The 15,275-nt window shown below is 62.5% G+C and overlaps 2 protein-coding genes across 3 annotated transcripts; both read left to right on the top strand.

The window, feature by feature from the left end:
- The first annotated feature begins 948 nt into the window (after window positions 1-948).
- PTGDR (prostaglandin D2 receptor) lies at window positions 949-4,003 on the top strand. Its single transcript, XM_086749004.1, has 2 exons — window positions 949-1,865; window positions 3,341-4,003. Exons 1-2 carry the CDS (start codon window positions 1,011-1,013, stop codon window positions 3,605-3,607), a joined length of 1,122 nt encoding a protein of 373 aa, XP_086605130.1. The 5' UTR covers window positions 949-1,010; the 3' UTR covers window positions 3,608-4,003.
- A 5,870-nt stretch (window positions 4,004-9,873) lies between these two features.
- Window positions 9,874-14,294, top strand: PTGER2 (prostaglandin E receptor 2). 2 transcript variants are annotated; one of them, XM_086749926.1, is made up of 3 exons: window positions 9,874-10,388; window positions 10,554-10,740; window positions 13,128-14,294. In XM_086749926.1, the coding sequence occupies exons 1-3, from the start codon at window positions 9,889-9,891 to the stop codon at window positions 13,371-13,373; spliced, it is 933 nt and encodes a 310-aa protein (XP_086606052.1). In that variant the 5' UTR covers window positions 9,874-9,888; the 3' UTR covers window positions 13,374-14,294. The 2 variants fall into 2 exon arrangements, with proteins under 2 accessions (XP_086606052.1, XP_086606051.1); XM_086749925.1 differs by having other exon boundaries at window positions 9,874-10,740.
- The last annotated feature ends 981 nt before the right edge of the window (window positions 14,295-15,275 follow it).

Genomic DNA, 15,275 nt, shown 5'->3' on the forward strand with positions numbered 1-15,275 from the left:
CCCCCCGAGGACCCAGCCCCTGTCCTCTACCCCATAAACACCCCTGCCCAGGGACCCAGCCGTGCCCCCCTTACCCATAACCCACCCCCCCCGGACGCAGCCCTTGTCCTCCACCCTGTACCCCTCCCAAAACACCCAGCCCTGACCACCTTCCCTGCGACCTCCCCCCACCCAAAGGGGCTGAGATCCAGCTCCCTGCCCTGCAATCCCCCCACCCACCCAGGGACCCAGCCATGCCCCCCTTACCCGTAATCACCCCAGAACCCAGCCTTTGCCCTCCACCCTGTACCCCCCCCACCCTTCCAAAACACTCAGCCCTGACCCCTTCCCTGCGACACCCCTCCACCCCCCCCCCCCCCAAAGGGGCTCAGCTCCAGCTCCCCACCCTGTAGCCCACCCACCCAGGGACCCAGCCGTGCCCCCCTTACCCGTAACCCGCCCCCCCGGGACCCAGCCCGTGTCCTCCACCCTGTACCTCCTTCCCAAAACACTCAGCCCTGACCCCCTCCCAGCAACGCCCCCCCCCCCACCCAAAGGTGTTCGGCTCCAGCTCCCCACCCTGCAACCGCCCGCCCCGCCCCCGCCAAGGAACCCAGCCCTGAGCCCCCCGCCGACACCCAGCCGTGCGCCCCTCACCCTTACCCCCCCTCCAGGACCCAGCCACGACCCCCTTCCCATCCCTCCCGCCTCCCCCCCCCCCCCCCCGGCTCGCCCCCCTCCCGCAGCCGCAGCTCCGCCGAAGAGGAGGAGGAGGAAGAAGGAGGAGGAGGAGGATGCAGCCGCCCCTCCGACGGCGCGGGGAGGGCCGGGCTGCGGGAAGGGGCGGCCCCGGGGGCCGTGCCGGGCCGTACCGCACCTCCTCTCCCCTCCCTCCCTCCCTCCCTCCGCCGGCGGTGGCCACTCGCCGCGCCGGGCCACTCGCCGCCGGCAGCCGCGGCTCAGCCCGGTGCGGTGCGAGCCATCCCATCCCCATCCCCACTCCCATCCCCATCCCCATCCCATCCCATCCCATGCCGGTGCGGGATATCCCGATGGAGACGGAGGGTTACCGATGCCGTAGCAGCCGGTACATCGAGAGCGGTCAGTCGGCGCTTCCCAGCTCGGTGTTATTCGCCGCCGGACTTTTGGGCAACGTCTTGGCGTTGTTGCTGTTGGGCCAACACCGGCGACGTTCCCGCTCGCCCGGCGGTCGCCCGCCACGGGTTTCGGCTTTCTACGTGTTGGTGAGCGGCTTGGCGGTCACCGATCTACTGGGCAAGTGCTTGCTCAGCCCCATCGTGCTGGCCGCCTACGCCTACAACCGAAGCCTCAGCGAGTTGGGACCGGGCGGGCGCACCGACAACGAACCGGGGGTCCTCTGCCAGCTCTTCGCCTTCCTCATGGCCTTTTTCGGGTTAGCCCCCACCCTGCTGCTGCTAGCCATGGCGCTGGAGTGTTGGCTGTCCTTGGGGCATCCCTACTTCTACCGACGGCATCTCACCCGACGGCTGGGTGCCACCTTGGGGCCGGCGGCGGCGGGGCTCTGCGCCCTTTTCTGCGCCCTCCCGCTGCTGGGTTTCGGGGTGCCCATGCAGTACTGCCCCGGCACGTGGTGCTTCATCCGTATGGCCGGCGGCGGCCCGCGCCAGCTGGGCTTCCCCGTCCTCTACGCCACCTTGATGGGCCTCTTGGTGCTGGCCATCGGCGCCTGCAACGTGAGCAGCATGCGGCACCTCTACGGCATGGCACGGCGGCAGCCCCACCGCGGACCCCCCCCCGCCGCCGCCGCCGCCGCCGCCGCCGCCCCGCGCATGGAGGAGTTCGACCACCTCGTCTTGCTGGGGCTCATGACCGTCCTCTTCACCATCTGCTCCCTGCCGCTCATCGTGAGTAATCCCACCGCCCCTGCCACCCCGCAACCTCCTGGAACAGCCCCCCGGGTGGTCGCTTTGGGCCCCCCCCCCCTCCCGGAATACCCATCACTCCATCCCATTGCATGACCCCCCCCCCGGGGAAATAATCCCCCCTCACCGCCACCTCCTCCCAGGGAGGTTGGATCATTGCTTTGACCCCCTCGGAGCAGCCCCTCACGCAGTCCATGGGGGTCACTCCCTAAACCCCCTTGGCGTAACCCCCCCAGCACCAGCACTCGGTCCTGGATGGGGGGGCACATCGTTGTTTTTGGCCCCTTGGGATAAACCTCGGCACCACCACCCACTCCCGGAGGTGTCGGTGGGGGGCGGGGGGGGTGTTCATTGTTTTTCTCCCCACTACCACACCCCCATCCCTGAGGGGGCAGGTTATCGCTTTCACCCCCTGGAATTCCCCCCCCCCCCCATCACCCCCACCCCATTCTGGGAGGTGCCCCCCCCCAAACGCACCACCAGCACCACATCTTGGCAGTTAATTTGTTGTTTTCACCCCATGGATTAATCCCCTATCAGCCCCACTTTGCCCCAGAGGTGTTGAGGGGGGGGGTAATTGCTTTCACCCCCTCTGAGTGTCCCCCACCCCATCCCAGGGGTCTGGGGGGGTTAATCTTTAATCCCGTTGGAATAGCCCCCCCCTTTCCCCATCATCACCTCCCCGTTCCTCTGGGATTGCCCCAGCAACGCTGGAGGTGTTGTGGGGGGGGGTCAGTTCATTGCATTCAACCCTCCAATAACCCCCCCCTCACCCCACCCCGTCGCAGAGGTGTTGAGTAGATCTAAACCCCTTTGGACCGCGCTGGATTTCCCCACCTGGGGGCAATACTCCCCCAAATCCTCCCTCTTCCTCCCCAGCGAAGGGGATCCCGCTGGTGGGGAGGGTGGTGGAGACCCCCAGTGCGACAGAGCCCTTGTTGCCCCCCCGCCGTGCCCCGTGTCCTGCAGCCACTGGGAGCGGAGCCGGTGCCAGCAGCCCCGGCGCGACCCCTCTCTCGCAGCCCCCCAAGGGGGTTGTCCCCCAGCGCCTCTTTTGGGTCGGGGGGGGCAGGGGGCTGAGCTGGGGATGCCGCACCCCGCGCCCTGCCGTGTGCGCTGGCGCTGCTCGTACTGGTTTCGTGATGACCCCCATGAAAGCCCTGTGGTCCTCCTCAAACCCAGAGGGGGAAGGAAGGACCTCGACCCGGTACGGACCACTGTCCGGCTGCGCTCCAGCCGAATTATCCAACGGGTGCCTGGTCTGACACCCATCGCGGGGTGTGGGGGGGGCGACGTGAGTGGGGTCAGATGCTCCCTTTATTCCGGGAAACAACCCCAGTCCCTGGGACCAAATCTTCGGCTCTAGCCTGGTGCCCCCGTGCCACCGCCATCCATGACCCAGCCCAAATTAATTTTTTCCCGATTTCTTTGTTTTTTGTTTTTTTTTTTTTTAACAGATCCGCGCATACATGGGGGCCTTTGCCGCCGACTTCAACGAGAACGCCGACCTCAGCGCCCTGCGCTTCCTCTCCGTCAACTCCATCGTGGACCCCTGGGTCTTCATCATCTTCCGCACCTCCGTCTTCCGTATGTTCGTCCGCAGGGTTTGCCGGAGGCTGAATTCCCGGAAAGCCACCCCCAAAGGGTCCGGCCCGGGGGGAGATGACCGATTCTGTCCCCTGGGCTGGCGCAGGACGGACACCCCGCAGCTCGCTTTCCCCTGAGCCCGCGGGTTTTGCAGAAGCCGGTGGCTGCTGGCGAGGATGAGGAGCGAGCCTTCGGCCCCGCGCCCCCGCCTCGGAGCATCCCGGGGCAGCACGAGGCTGTCGCAGGCGGGGAGCACGGGCGTCTGACTCGCGGTGAGGGGTGGGCACGAAGCCTTTTTACCCCCTCCCCAGGCTGCGTTTCACCCCAGAGAGGATCTGGGCGGTGGGAGGTGGGGGGGTCGTCCCGGGTACCTGGGAATATTTCCGAGCAGCAGCACTTTGCGGAGAATTTGGGGAGCGCCCGGCTCCAGGAAAGCAGGAGGGTTTTGGCGTGTGGCTTCAGGGCAGCGGGGACGCGCAGGGAGGAGAGACACGTGCGCGTCCTCAAGCGAATAAAAGTGGTTCAGAGCCCTGCTCCGTCGCCTTGTCCCGTGCCTGAGCCCCTTCTGCGCCGGGGGGGGGGGGGTTATGTGGGGCTGTTTTGGGGTGTCCCCTACCTGGGCGAGGGTGTGAGGGTGGTGTGGAGACTCCGAAAATTGAGCAGCAGCTGATGGAGCTGGAGGGCAGGTGGGATCCCTCCACAAAATGCACATCATCCCTCCCCGTGACCCCCATCATCCCTTCCCGGGACCCCCGCCATCCCCCTGACCCCGTACCCCCCGAGCGGGGCTGTGGTTTCTCCGCCGTGGCTTGCTCACCTCTCGAAAAATTAATTCCTCCGAGCGCTCGTGTTGCGTTTGTGTTACTCGGATGCCTACCTGTGCTGCTGTAATCATTTTAATCTGGTGTTTATGACGATCCCGAGCCCTAATAAGAGCGGTAATCGAGAGAACACGGAGCCCGGGATGCATGGCCTCACGGTGCAAGCATGCAAGCAAACGATCGCTTTAATGAGAACCCATTTCTCCTCAATCACACGTATTAACCGGCTTTAGCATCAGCCTCAAGTGACCATTTAGGCCAAAAAAAAAAACCCAAACAACGATGACCAAAGTGCCCATCTGCTTATTCTCCTCGAAGGAGACAGGGCAAATATTTCTCTCCCTCTGTTTAGCTGAGCCTTGCGAGGTGCAGTCGCGCTCCTGCCAGTTCTCACGCGATGTTTACTCTCGGTGTCAGAGGGATTCTGGTTTTGAAAGAAGAATCTCAGGGCTTTTTGGAGGTGACCTGGTTGGGTTGGCTCTGGCTCTTTGACCGGCCAGGTTCTCCTGGCTGGAGAAAAGGGCAGGTCTGTATTTGGGGATGGTTTTTGGGGGGGACCTGCAAGCTCGGTGCCTCTCCTTGGGGTTTTCTAAGGAGAAAGAAATGAAACGAGGGTTGGTCCGCGTATCGGTTTCACGTTACCGGCATGCCGTTGACTTGGAGATGGCTCACGTGGGGCCGTAGAGTCAACAGCGCCCAGCCTGCCCTGTGGCTTTCACCGGACCTGTTTCACCGCGGCAGGATGAAGGCCAGGTGAGATAACGGCTCTGCAAAACCTTCCTGGTTTTGTCCCCCCCTCACACTGGCCTGGGGTCTCCTCCAACCGGATGGATCCACGCGCCGTTCGGGACAGAGGGACCCAACACGGCTGGGCTGGGAGCATTGCGGCAATGTGAGCCATGGGCCGTCATCATCTGACCATGACCCGGAGGAGGATTCGGTCCTGGAGAGCCTCCCAGGAGAGGTCCCTGCCCCACGATGTCTATTTAGACCCCGGGGTAACCATGCTCTGTGGAAAGCAGTGATTAAATTAAAAAAAAAAGTAAAATTATTTATTAAGGTGTGCGAATACACACTCCATCCAAGCCCTGGGATGATGCACACGCCGCGGTGTCTGACCCATCCATGAGTTTGTCACCAGGGGAAAGAAATTGCGGAGCCACGGGGCGCGGTGGGGGCTTGCAGGCTGCCGGGATGCCGCCCCGGTCCCTGCATCGTCCCCGCTCCCCGGCCGGGCCCGTGCCCGTCCCGGCGACCTTGACGCGCTCGTCTGGCTTCGGTAGCGCTTTTTAACCGGCGTTCTGCCCTTCCTGGTGTCCCAACCCGCTCCGGGAGCAGACTCGGAGTCTCCAGCCGGCCGCCGCCGCCTCCGGGCGAGCCGAACTCCTCCGGCTGCCGCCAACGAGGTTTACGCCGGCGGCCGAACGCTGAGCCGCCCTCGGAGCGGATAAATCGCTCCTGGAGCAGATAAATCAATCACTTCTCGGCGTGTTCCCGGGGCCTGGGACTGCCGTATCGCGATCCTCTCCAGAGATGGCAGCACGTCCCCAGCCAGGGCTGGGCTCCCAGCCGGACCGAGCTCCACGGGCACGGCCACTCCCCAAATTGCTTGGCCCACCTCGGGCAACCCGTTTTTGAATGCCCAAAGGCGCGTGGTTTGGGGCTTCAGGAGTTACGTCACAGCTTGGAGCTCCAGGAGTTACGTCACAGCTTGGAGCTCCTTCCTAGTACAGAGCTTGGAGAAAAGGAAAATTTAAAAAAAAAAAAAAAAGAAAATTAAAAAAATCCCAGCAACGCACGGTTTAGCGGTAGACGTTGCTAAACGGGAAGCGAAAAAGCCCGGAGGCTCAGGGCTCCCTGGCCAAACGCTGAAGAGGTGGGAGCTGCCGCGCGAACCCTTCCCGCTCGCATCCTCCTCTCAGGCTCCTCGCGCGGCTCCGTCATTCCCCGCGGGCCCCCGCCGCGCCAGACCGCTCCTCCGCCAGCCATCCTCCCGGGGACCCACCCAACGCTTCACGGAGGCAATAAAGAGGCGCTGCTCGGCCGGAGGCTGCGGCTCGGCCCAGCGATGGGGCCGTGCCCGCTGCCCACCGCCAGATGCCCTCTCCCACGCTCGCGGTGTCACCGGTGTCACCGGCATCACTTAACCCCGCATCCCGCTCCTTTCCTGGACGTAAATCGAGCACAGTTCATTTTTTTTTTTTTTTTTTTTTTTTTTTTCAGCTCATGAAATCCAGGCGCAACTTTGCACAAGCTCATTTCCCGGCAAATTTAGCTTGTAAAGAGCTCTTTCTTTTTTTTTTTTTATGTTTTATTTATTGCCCGCCTGCATTTTTTCAGCCGTTCTGGAAGCAGGAAGGCGCGTGCCTGAGCAGGCAGCAGCGCCGGAGCTGCCAAGCACCCGAGCCAAGGTGCTCTGCCAGACACAACCCCTTGATTTTTATTATTTTTATTTTTTTTTTTTAACCAGTGCACCCAGGTGCTTGCGCAGGACGGCGAGCCGAGGCGCCGAAACCTGTGTCTGCCGCGCCGGTGCTCGCCCTGGAAAGCTTTTTTTTAGGAAAAACAACGCCGACAACCCTTGGAAGGACATATGGTCCTTGTTAGAGGCGAGACACCCGAGATAAACATGGAAGCAAAAGGAAGAAAACAAAATGCTTCCCAAGAAACGGAGGGATTGTGCCAAGCGGCACGGTTTTCAGCAGAGAAAGGGGAGGAAAAAAAAAAAAACCAAACCAAAACCAAGCCCAGCAAGTTTCCTATTATTGCAAAAACACCCGCTCCGAGGCGACCGCGGGCTGAGAGGCCTGGAGCCCCACATGGGCGTTTGAGGCGTCGTTAGCTGCCAGGAAAACGAGCTCCGGAAGATGCCGAAACCCCTTCCCGAGCCAGAAAGGAGCGGGAGGTTGGGAAAAGCCTGGGAGCAACCACCCAACGGGATGCTCGGAAAAGGCCTCCGGAAGAAGCTGGGATGGACCAGCCTGGGATGCAGCCTCAGCTCCATTTTTCATCCCGATTTTTTGAAGGTGCTGGGGGCCCATCCAGCCCTCGGGAAGCCGATGGGATTGCTCCCGCCGTGGGATGCGTCCGCACGCTTTGTCGCTTTGCTGGGTGAAGATGTCCCGAGGGTCTGGGGTCGTGGGCGCCCTGCCACCGGCAAGGTGACCGTACATCCTCCCCGCCGCGCCGAAGAAGCCTTCGAGCTGCGTAACGAACGAAAACGAAGCGGGGGATAGGAACGGCCCCTCGGAAACGGAGGTGCTGTCACAAACCGCAGCTCGCCCGGGGCCCTGGGGCTCGCCGTGTACCACATTTCCCTTATGTAAGTTCCTGTTACGAAAGCAAAGTTTTAAAAATAACAGCCAAAACGCGCTTGTGGCGGCCACCCGCCACGTCGATGCCGAAGTCAATCGATGCCGCCCCGTTTCACCGGGGTTTGGGGTGGGGGGACCGGAGCAGTTTTTCCCGTTAGGTCATGGATGAAGGGGGTGCGCACGAGGCCTGCCCAGCCCCCGGATCCCGGGTTCGTCGCGCCTCAGGGTCCTCGGAGCAGCGCCGGGGCTCGCCGCTCGCCCAGGGGTCCCCGGAGTGGCACCGGCACCGCAGCTCAACGTGAACTGGGTGCTCGCAGACCAGCAACTGGGCATCGCCGTGAGTCGGCACCGGCTCTTGCTGTGCCTCTTGGGGCTACTGGATCTGCTCCGCGACTGGCCGTGCCGCTGGGCTCCCAGATCAGGATTGGGGGTAGCCCAGTGTCGGGGCTGCCACAGCACCACCAGGGCTCCTGGCCTGGCACCGGCGCGGTCTGTGAGTCCGAACCAGCGCCGGGGCTGACCCGGTGTTCCCAGAGCAGCAGTGGGGCTCCAGAACCACCACGGGGGCCGGTTGTGTGCTGGGGCTACCACACCGGTACCAGGACTTGCCATGCCTCAGGCCTCCCAGCCCAGCACCGGGGCTCTTGGTCCAGTACTGGGATTCTTGGACCAGCACCGGGGCTGGCCATGTGAGGGATTCCCGAATTGGCAGTGGGACTCGCTGTGCCTCGGGGCGCCTGGAGCACCGAGGGTCCTGGCCCAGTACCAGGACTCTCAGACCGGAAAGGGACTGGTCATGCAAGAGACTCCCGAACCGGTACTGGGACTCTTGGGCTGGACTGGGACTCGCTGTGCCTCGGGGCTCCTGCAGAGACACTGGGGCTACTGGACCAGTACTGGGACTGGCCATGCCTCAGGGTTCCCAGACATGCACTGGGACTACAGGACTGGTACCAGGACTCCCGGAATGGCACTGGGACTGGCTGTGTGAAGGACTCCCAGATCCGTACTGGGGCTCCCAGCCCGGCACCAGGACTCACCATGTGATGGGCTCCCGAACTGGTACTGGGACTGGCTGTGTCTTGGGGCTCCCGGGGCATCACTGGGGCTCCCAGATCAATATCGGGAATCACGGCACCTCGGGACTCCCAGCCCAGTACCAGGACTACCGGACTGGCACCAGGGCTGGCTGTGTGAAGGGGTCCCATATCAGTACTGGTGTTCCCGGACCGGTACCAAGACTCCCAGATTGGTACCAGGACTGACCGTGCGATGGGCTCCTGGACTGGTACTGGGGCTTGCCGTACCTCAGGGCTCCTGAACCGGTACTGGAACTCCCAGACCGGTATCGGGACTCACGGTGCCTGGGAAGTTCCAGCCCAGCACCGGGACTACCAGACCAGTATCAGGACTGGCCGTGCGAAGGGATGCCAGATGGGTACCGAGGCTCTTGGGGCATCACGGGGGCTCCCAGACCGGTACCAGTATTCCCGGGTCAGTACCAGGAGTGGCTGTGCAATGGGCTCCCAGCCCCGTATCAGGACTCCCAGCCCGGTACCGGGACTGGCCGTGCCTCGGGACTCCCAGCCCAGCACCCCGGCTCCCAGCCCGGTACTGGGACTGGCCATGCGAAGGGCTCCTGGACCAGTACCGGGACTCCCGGAGCATCACAGGGCCTCCCAGCCCGGTACCAGTGTTCCCAGCCTGGTACCGGGACTGGCCGTGCCTCGGGACTCCCAGCCCAGCACCCCGGCTCCCAGCCCGGTACTGGGACTGGCCGTGCGAAGGGGTCCTGGACCAGTACTGGGACTCCCAGAGCATCACCGGGGCTCCCAGACTGGTACCAGTGTTCCCAGCCCGGTACCAGTGTTTCCAGCCCGGTACCGGGAGTGGCCGTGCGAAGGGGTCCCGGACCGGTACCGGGACTCCCGGAGCATCACCGGGGCTCCCAGACCGGTACCAGTGTTCCCAGCCCGGTACTGGGACTGGCCGTGCCAAGGGGTCCCGGACCAGTACCGGGACTCCCGGAGCATCACCGGGGCTCCCAGACCAGTACCAGCGTTCCCGACCCGGTTCCGGGACCGGCCGTGCCTCGGAGCTCCCGGGACATCACCAGGGATCCCGGTCCGGCACCGGGACTCTCTCACCGTCCGTGCGCGGGGCCGGGGGGCGGAGCGGTGGGGGGGTGGGAGGTGGGTGCAGGGCGTGGGGGGGGCGGTGCCGTCGGGGCCGTCGGGGCGGGCGGTGCCGGCTCCTTCAGTGGCGGCGGCGGCGGCGGCGGGGATGAACGGGACGACGGAGCCGGGGTCTTGCGAGGAGCGGAGCGGGGGGCTACCGGCCGGAGCCCACCCTCTGGTCAGCGCCCTCATGTTCTCCGCCGGCCTCCTGGGCAACCTCCTGGCCCTGGGGCTACTGCTGCTGTGTCGCCGCGGCCCTCGCCCCCCGACCCTTTTCCACGTCCTGGTGCTGGCCCTGGTGGTCACCGATCTGCTGGGCACCTGCTCCGTCAGCCCCTTCGTCCTGGCTTCCTATCACCGCAACCTCACCCTCACCGCCCTGGCCCCGGGAGGAGACATCTGCCTCTACTTCGGCTTCGCCATGAGCTTCTTCGGCCTCGCCACCATGCTCATCCTCTTCGCCATGGCGCTGGAGCGATGCCTGGCCCTGGGGCGACCCTACTTCTACGAGCGTTTTCTCAGCCCTCGCACCGGTTTGGTTGCCCTCCCCGTCATCTACACCTTCTCGGCGACCTTCTGCTCCTTGCCGCTGGTGGGCTTCGGGAGGTACGTGCAGTATTGCCCCGGCACCTGGTGCTTCATCCAGATGCACCCGGATTATCTCCAACGCAACGACGGCGGGGAGGTCTCCGGGTTGGACGTCACCTTCTCGCTTCTCTACGCCACCCTGCTCCTCATCCTCATCTTCTCCGTCCTGCTCTGCAACCTCAGCGTCATTGCCAACCTGGCCCGCATGCACCGTCGCGGGCAGAAGACCCGTCGCCTGGCCACCCTCCAGCAGCCCCGGGCGGCCGGCAGCTGCGGCCGCCGCATGTTCTCCATGGCCGAGGAGATCGACCACCTCCTCCTCCTCTCCATCATGACCATCACCTTTGTCATCTGCTCCCTGCCGTTCACGGTGAGTGCGACCGCTTCTCCCCTGCGGTGGGGTTCCTCTCCCCACCACCCCTGTTCCTCTCCCTCCCTTTATAAGGCTCCCTGCTAAACTTGGAGGGCTGAGGTCAAAGCTTGGATCCTCCTGAAGCCTGGGAGACCCCAGCTCTGCCACGAACTCCAGGCACATCCCTTGGGGAACTGGGAGAACCGGCTTCCCATATCCCCAGTGCCAGGATGGGGTGGCAGAAGGATGGGGTGGCAGCTCATGGGGTGGCAGGAGCAGGGGTACCCTCCCATTCCTCCCAGGCCAGGCAGCATGGCCCAGGCAGGGTTTGGGGTAGGGGTCTCCTGGACCACTTTTCCCAGGAGCCAAGTGCTCACGGTGGAGGTGTGAGGGGTGATGGGCCAAGAAATTCAGCATCCAAAGGTGGGGATGAAGGAGATGCCGCCGGGCTGGATCTGTGCTGGGCGGGCAGTTATCCCAGATTTCCATGGCAAGAGGGAAGGATGGAGCCGGAGATGCGGGCAGGCAGCACCCACCTCCCCGTTAGACGATCTCCGCTCCTCCGCGACAGCACCGGGGCGCGGGCACGGAGATGGGCGGTTGCTGGGTACGGAGATCCGACACATGGGCCACAGCGTCCCTCATCCCAAGCATCGTGCCCGCATCCCATGCCCCATCCGTGTGCGAGGCTTCCGGCAGAAACCCGGGGTGGAAACGCTGCAGCCAGGTGAGAAGTGAGGAGAGAGAGCTCTCCCCGCTCTGGGGGAGAGCTTTGCGCCCATCCAAGCCGTGGTACGCCAGCGGGATCGCGGACTCCGGAATCACTCGTGTTCCATGCCCGTGTGCGCGGCGGGAGGTCATTTTGTTCCCATTAGAAGCGAGCCCCACCAAGGTTGGGAGCGCAGCCAGCGCTAATTTTGTGCTGGTGGAGTTAAATAAAACGCTGCTACCTTCCCTTCGTGCTCCCTTTCTTTTCCCAAGGGAAAAGAAAATAACCACGGGCTGCAGCCGAGCCAGGGCTGCCTGGGTTTTGAGACAGAGAAAAGACAAAGTCGTGACGTCCAGGCGCTCGCGAGCATCTCCAGGGCCAGACAACGTCTTGAGAGATGCTTCAGCTCCCGTTGATGGGCCCACGTGTGACGGGCGCCTCTCCCCGTGTCCCAAAAAAAGCCGGGGTTTGGGTGCCGTGGTCGTTGGGAAGCGGGGCCGCTCGGTGCGCTTGGGGCGGGCCGGGATGGGAAAGCGCCGCTGGTGGGGATCCCCTGGGCCCTGCGGTAGCAGATATATTCTTATCCAGAAGCGCAGCCAGCTTCTCTTTTCCCATCGCCCGGCTCCCCTCCGGGGTTGCGTTCGGGCTGCGTTTTGGCAGCGTCTCAAACCGAGCCGCCCAACGCTGCCGGTGCCATCTGACACTTTCTCTTCTGGCCGCAGCCGCCCTCCGAGGAGCAGCCCGGCGAGCGTCGGGCCACGGCATCACAAAATCTTTCTTCTCCCACCCCAAAAAAAAAATTTCCCTGAGTCTCGGGCTGCCCTCAGAAGTGCTGCGCTGGTGGGTACCGGCTGCACCGTGGCCACCTTATGCCCCGGGACACACCGTCCCTGGGCGGTACCCGAATAAATCCCGTCCGAAGGAGGGACGCTCACATCTCCCGTGCCCCCAGCTCCTGTCCCCACCCGAGCATCCCCTCTCCCCCGAAACGAGGGGGTGGCCATTCGACCCATATGAGTAAGGAGTGCTGAGTCACCCTTCCAGGAAGCTCCGTAAGCTGCTATGAGTCGGCACGTTGCAGGAAGGACCGGAGCGCTCCGGCACCCCGCATCCTCTCCGTCTTGCACGTTTTATTTCTCCGGCGTGGTTTTCAAGGTGAGACCCGCCACTTCCTTAAGCAGCTGCCGGCTTAATCGCGTCGGGGCGAAACGAAGCCTCGCTGCGTGCTGAGAGCAGAGCACAGGCCTGGCTCCTTCGTTAGCAAGGAGTTCGTTTAAACCGGTGGGGGCAGAAAGTGTGCTGTGGCAGCCCAAAGCTCCCCAAAAAGTTGCCTGGGGGGCCCGATCCTGGAAGTCCAGACCTGAAAAGCTCTTTAGAAGGACCTGTTGTGACAAGACGAGGGGTAACGGTTTTAAAATAGAGGGAGGTAGGTTCAGATTAGATGGAAGGAGGAAATTTTTTACTCTGAGGGTGGTGGAGCACCGGCCCAGGTTGCCCAGAGAGGCGGTGGGTGCCCCATCCCTGGAAACATCCCAGGCCAGGTTGGCCGGGGCTCTGAGCAACCTGATCTGGTTGGAGATGTCCCTGCTCCTGGCAGGAGGGTTGGGCTGGGTGGGCTTTGAAGGTCCCTTCCCACCCAAACCATCCTGTCACTCTGTGGTTCTATGACATTATTTCTTCCTGTCGCGTTTTGCAGATCCGCGCCTACGTGAACAAGTTCAGCGAGGAAGAGGTGAACCACAGCTGGGACCTCCTAGCCCTGCGGTTTCTCTCCATTAATTCCATCGTCGACCCTTGGGTCTTCGCCATCCTGAGGCCGCCGGTCCTGCGCTTCATGCGCTCCGTGCTGTGCTGCCAGGTGACCCCTGCGAGCCAGGACAGACGGACTCCGTCCCCCGCAAAGACAAAACTGGCCGCGCGGCTGGAGCCCTGCGGGCCGTAGATCCGTTGGCCGTTCCAGGAGACATCTGCCCCGGCAGACGTTAACGAAGCTCTCTGCCTTACAGCCCGTAAAGACCTATCTGCTGCAGGGTGGGCGGCCCGGCCAAGCGTCACCGCGTAGCTGGGGAGCCCCTGGAAAGCCGGTGCGGTCTCTCACAGGGTCAAAAATATGGTGGGACAAAATGGGTGAGTGATTTATGGTGGGCTGGTTGCCCGAAGGAACGCAATTTATCAGGTCTGTGTGCATGCGTCTGTCCCTCTGTCCCCTGCCCCTAGAGACTTTAGGCTCCAGCATGAAGGGCACCGGGGCAGCAGAGCCGTGTGGCCCCTCCTGAGCTCCCGTTTTGCAATTTTCTTTGCCCCATAGTTTGTGGAGGAGCTGACAAAAGGAATAAAGAGCCCGAGCAGGGAACGAGAGGTTTCGGTCACAGCCATGCGCTTTACGCCCATCCAGGGCGATGCTGCTGATGGGTTTGGGGTTGGCACAGAGGACAAACCTCCTCGGGGGCATTGCTTCTCTAGAGGTTTGATTTGGGCAAAAAAAAAAACCCAAAACCAACAAAACCAAAAAACCCCAAGTGCAGAAACATCCAGGTCATCGATCCTGCCCCGTGGGGCAGCGTCCTTCGGCGCCGCTGTTTCGTTTTGCGGGATGCCCGTTGCTCATCGGGGCTCTGGAGCATCCGACCCCACGGGCGAACTGGTTTTGTCCCAAGGCCGTTAACGAGACCGCGTCCGACGAGCACGGTGTCGGCGTGCTGTCGCAAGCGGGGCGTCTCGCTGCCTGTTGGAAAGCTGCAGCCCTGCTCGGAAAAGCCCGGAGGCGCCGAGATTTGGAGCTCTTCTGCGGTTCGGTAGTTGAGGTGATGTGAAAAAAAAAAAAAATATATTGTTATTTAAATAATAAATGTGTCTCCAAGGAGCCTGCTGAATCGTGTGTGGGTTCGTGCTGAGGACGCATCTCCTGTAGCGCTGGCTCCCGGCGCGGCCGTGACGCCTGCCTGGAGCATCGGTGGGATGGAGCCGCGGGGACGGGGGGAGAGGGCAGGAGGGGAGGCTGGGAGGGGAAACGTTGGCCTGCAATTTCCTAAAAAAAGTGAAAAGAAACTGTTTTATGGACGCATTGTGGCATTTTTTGCCTTATCTCTGCTGCCTGGCCCCCGAGCTACAGAAATACTCTGAGCTCTTCCCTAAAACTTGTCTATCCCGAAGCCAGGGAGAGGCAGGCCAAGCTCCTACCTGTTCTAACACCGAAAAATAAATAATACTCATCCTAAAAAAAAAAAAAAAATAGGATTTATGTCACTTTTGTCAGGCAGCCAATATCCACAGGAAGTTACTGGCCCCTGAAATGCGTGTGGGCAGATGTCAGGCATGGGCTGCTATTGCTCAAGCCCCGCCGGCGGGTTTTTGGCAGCACCCTGCGGCTGGGGAGTTTCGGGACATGGGGGGTTTGGGGTGGGGAGATGTCCCTCACAGCTGGGATTCCCCTCCGCACTGGGTGTCCAGATTTGGCAGATGCCCACAAGCCACTCGGAGGTGACGGTTGCCCCCTCCCGAATTCTGTCCCTGTCCGGGCACACGGTGGTGGCAAAGGCATTTTTTGGGGGGGTTGAGGGCTGGACACACCTTTCATGTTGGGCTTGAAAAGGAGCAAAAAGCTTTGGGAAGAGCAGCGGGTCCGCGCGTTTTGGTTCTTCAGATGGTCGTGACCTGGTTGCTCACACTGGAATTTCAGGACCGGTTGCCAAATCCTCTTCGAAGCCAGAGGGAGGGGCTGCTTGGCATGCAAAAGATGAAAAGAAAGGGGAGAAAAAAAAAATCATGTTGGAAATGGCAGAGGGGGGTCACAGCCTGCAGAAATGGACCCACCGAGCCGTGTGGCACCGGTGGGATGGGGACC

Source organism: Chlamydotis macqueenii, chromosome 5, assembly GCF_036417535.1.
Source record: "Chlamydotis macqueenii isolate bChlMac1 chromosome 5, bChlMac1.mat, whole genome shotgun sequence".
Taxonomy (NCBI): domain Eukaryota; kingdom Metazoa; phylum Chordata; class Aves; order Otidiformes; family Otididae; genus Chlamydotis; species Chlamydotis macqueenii.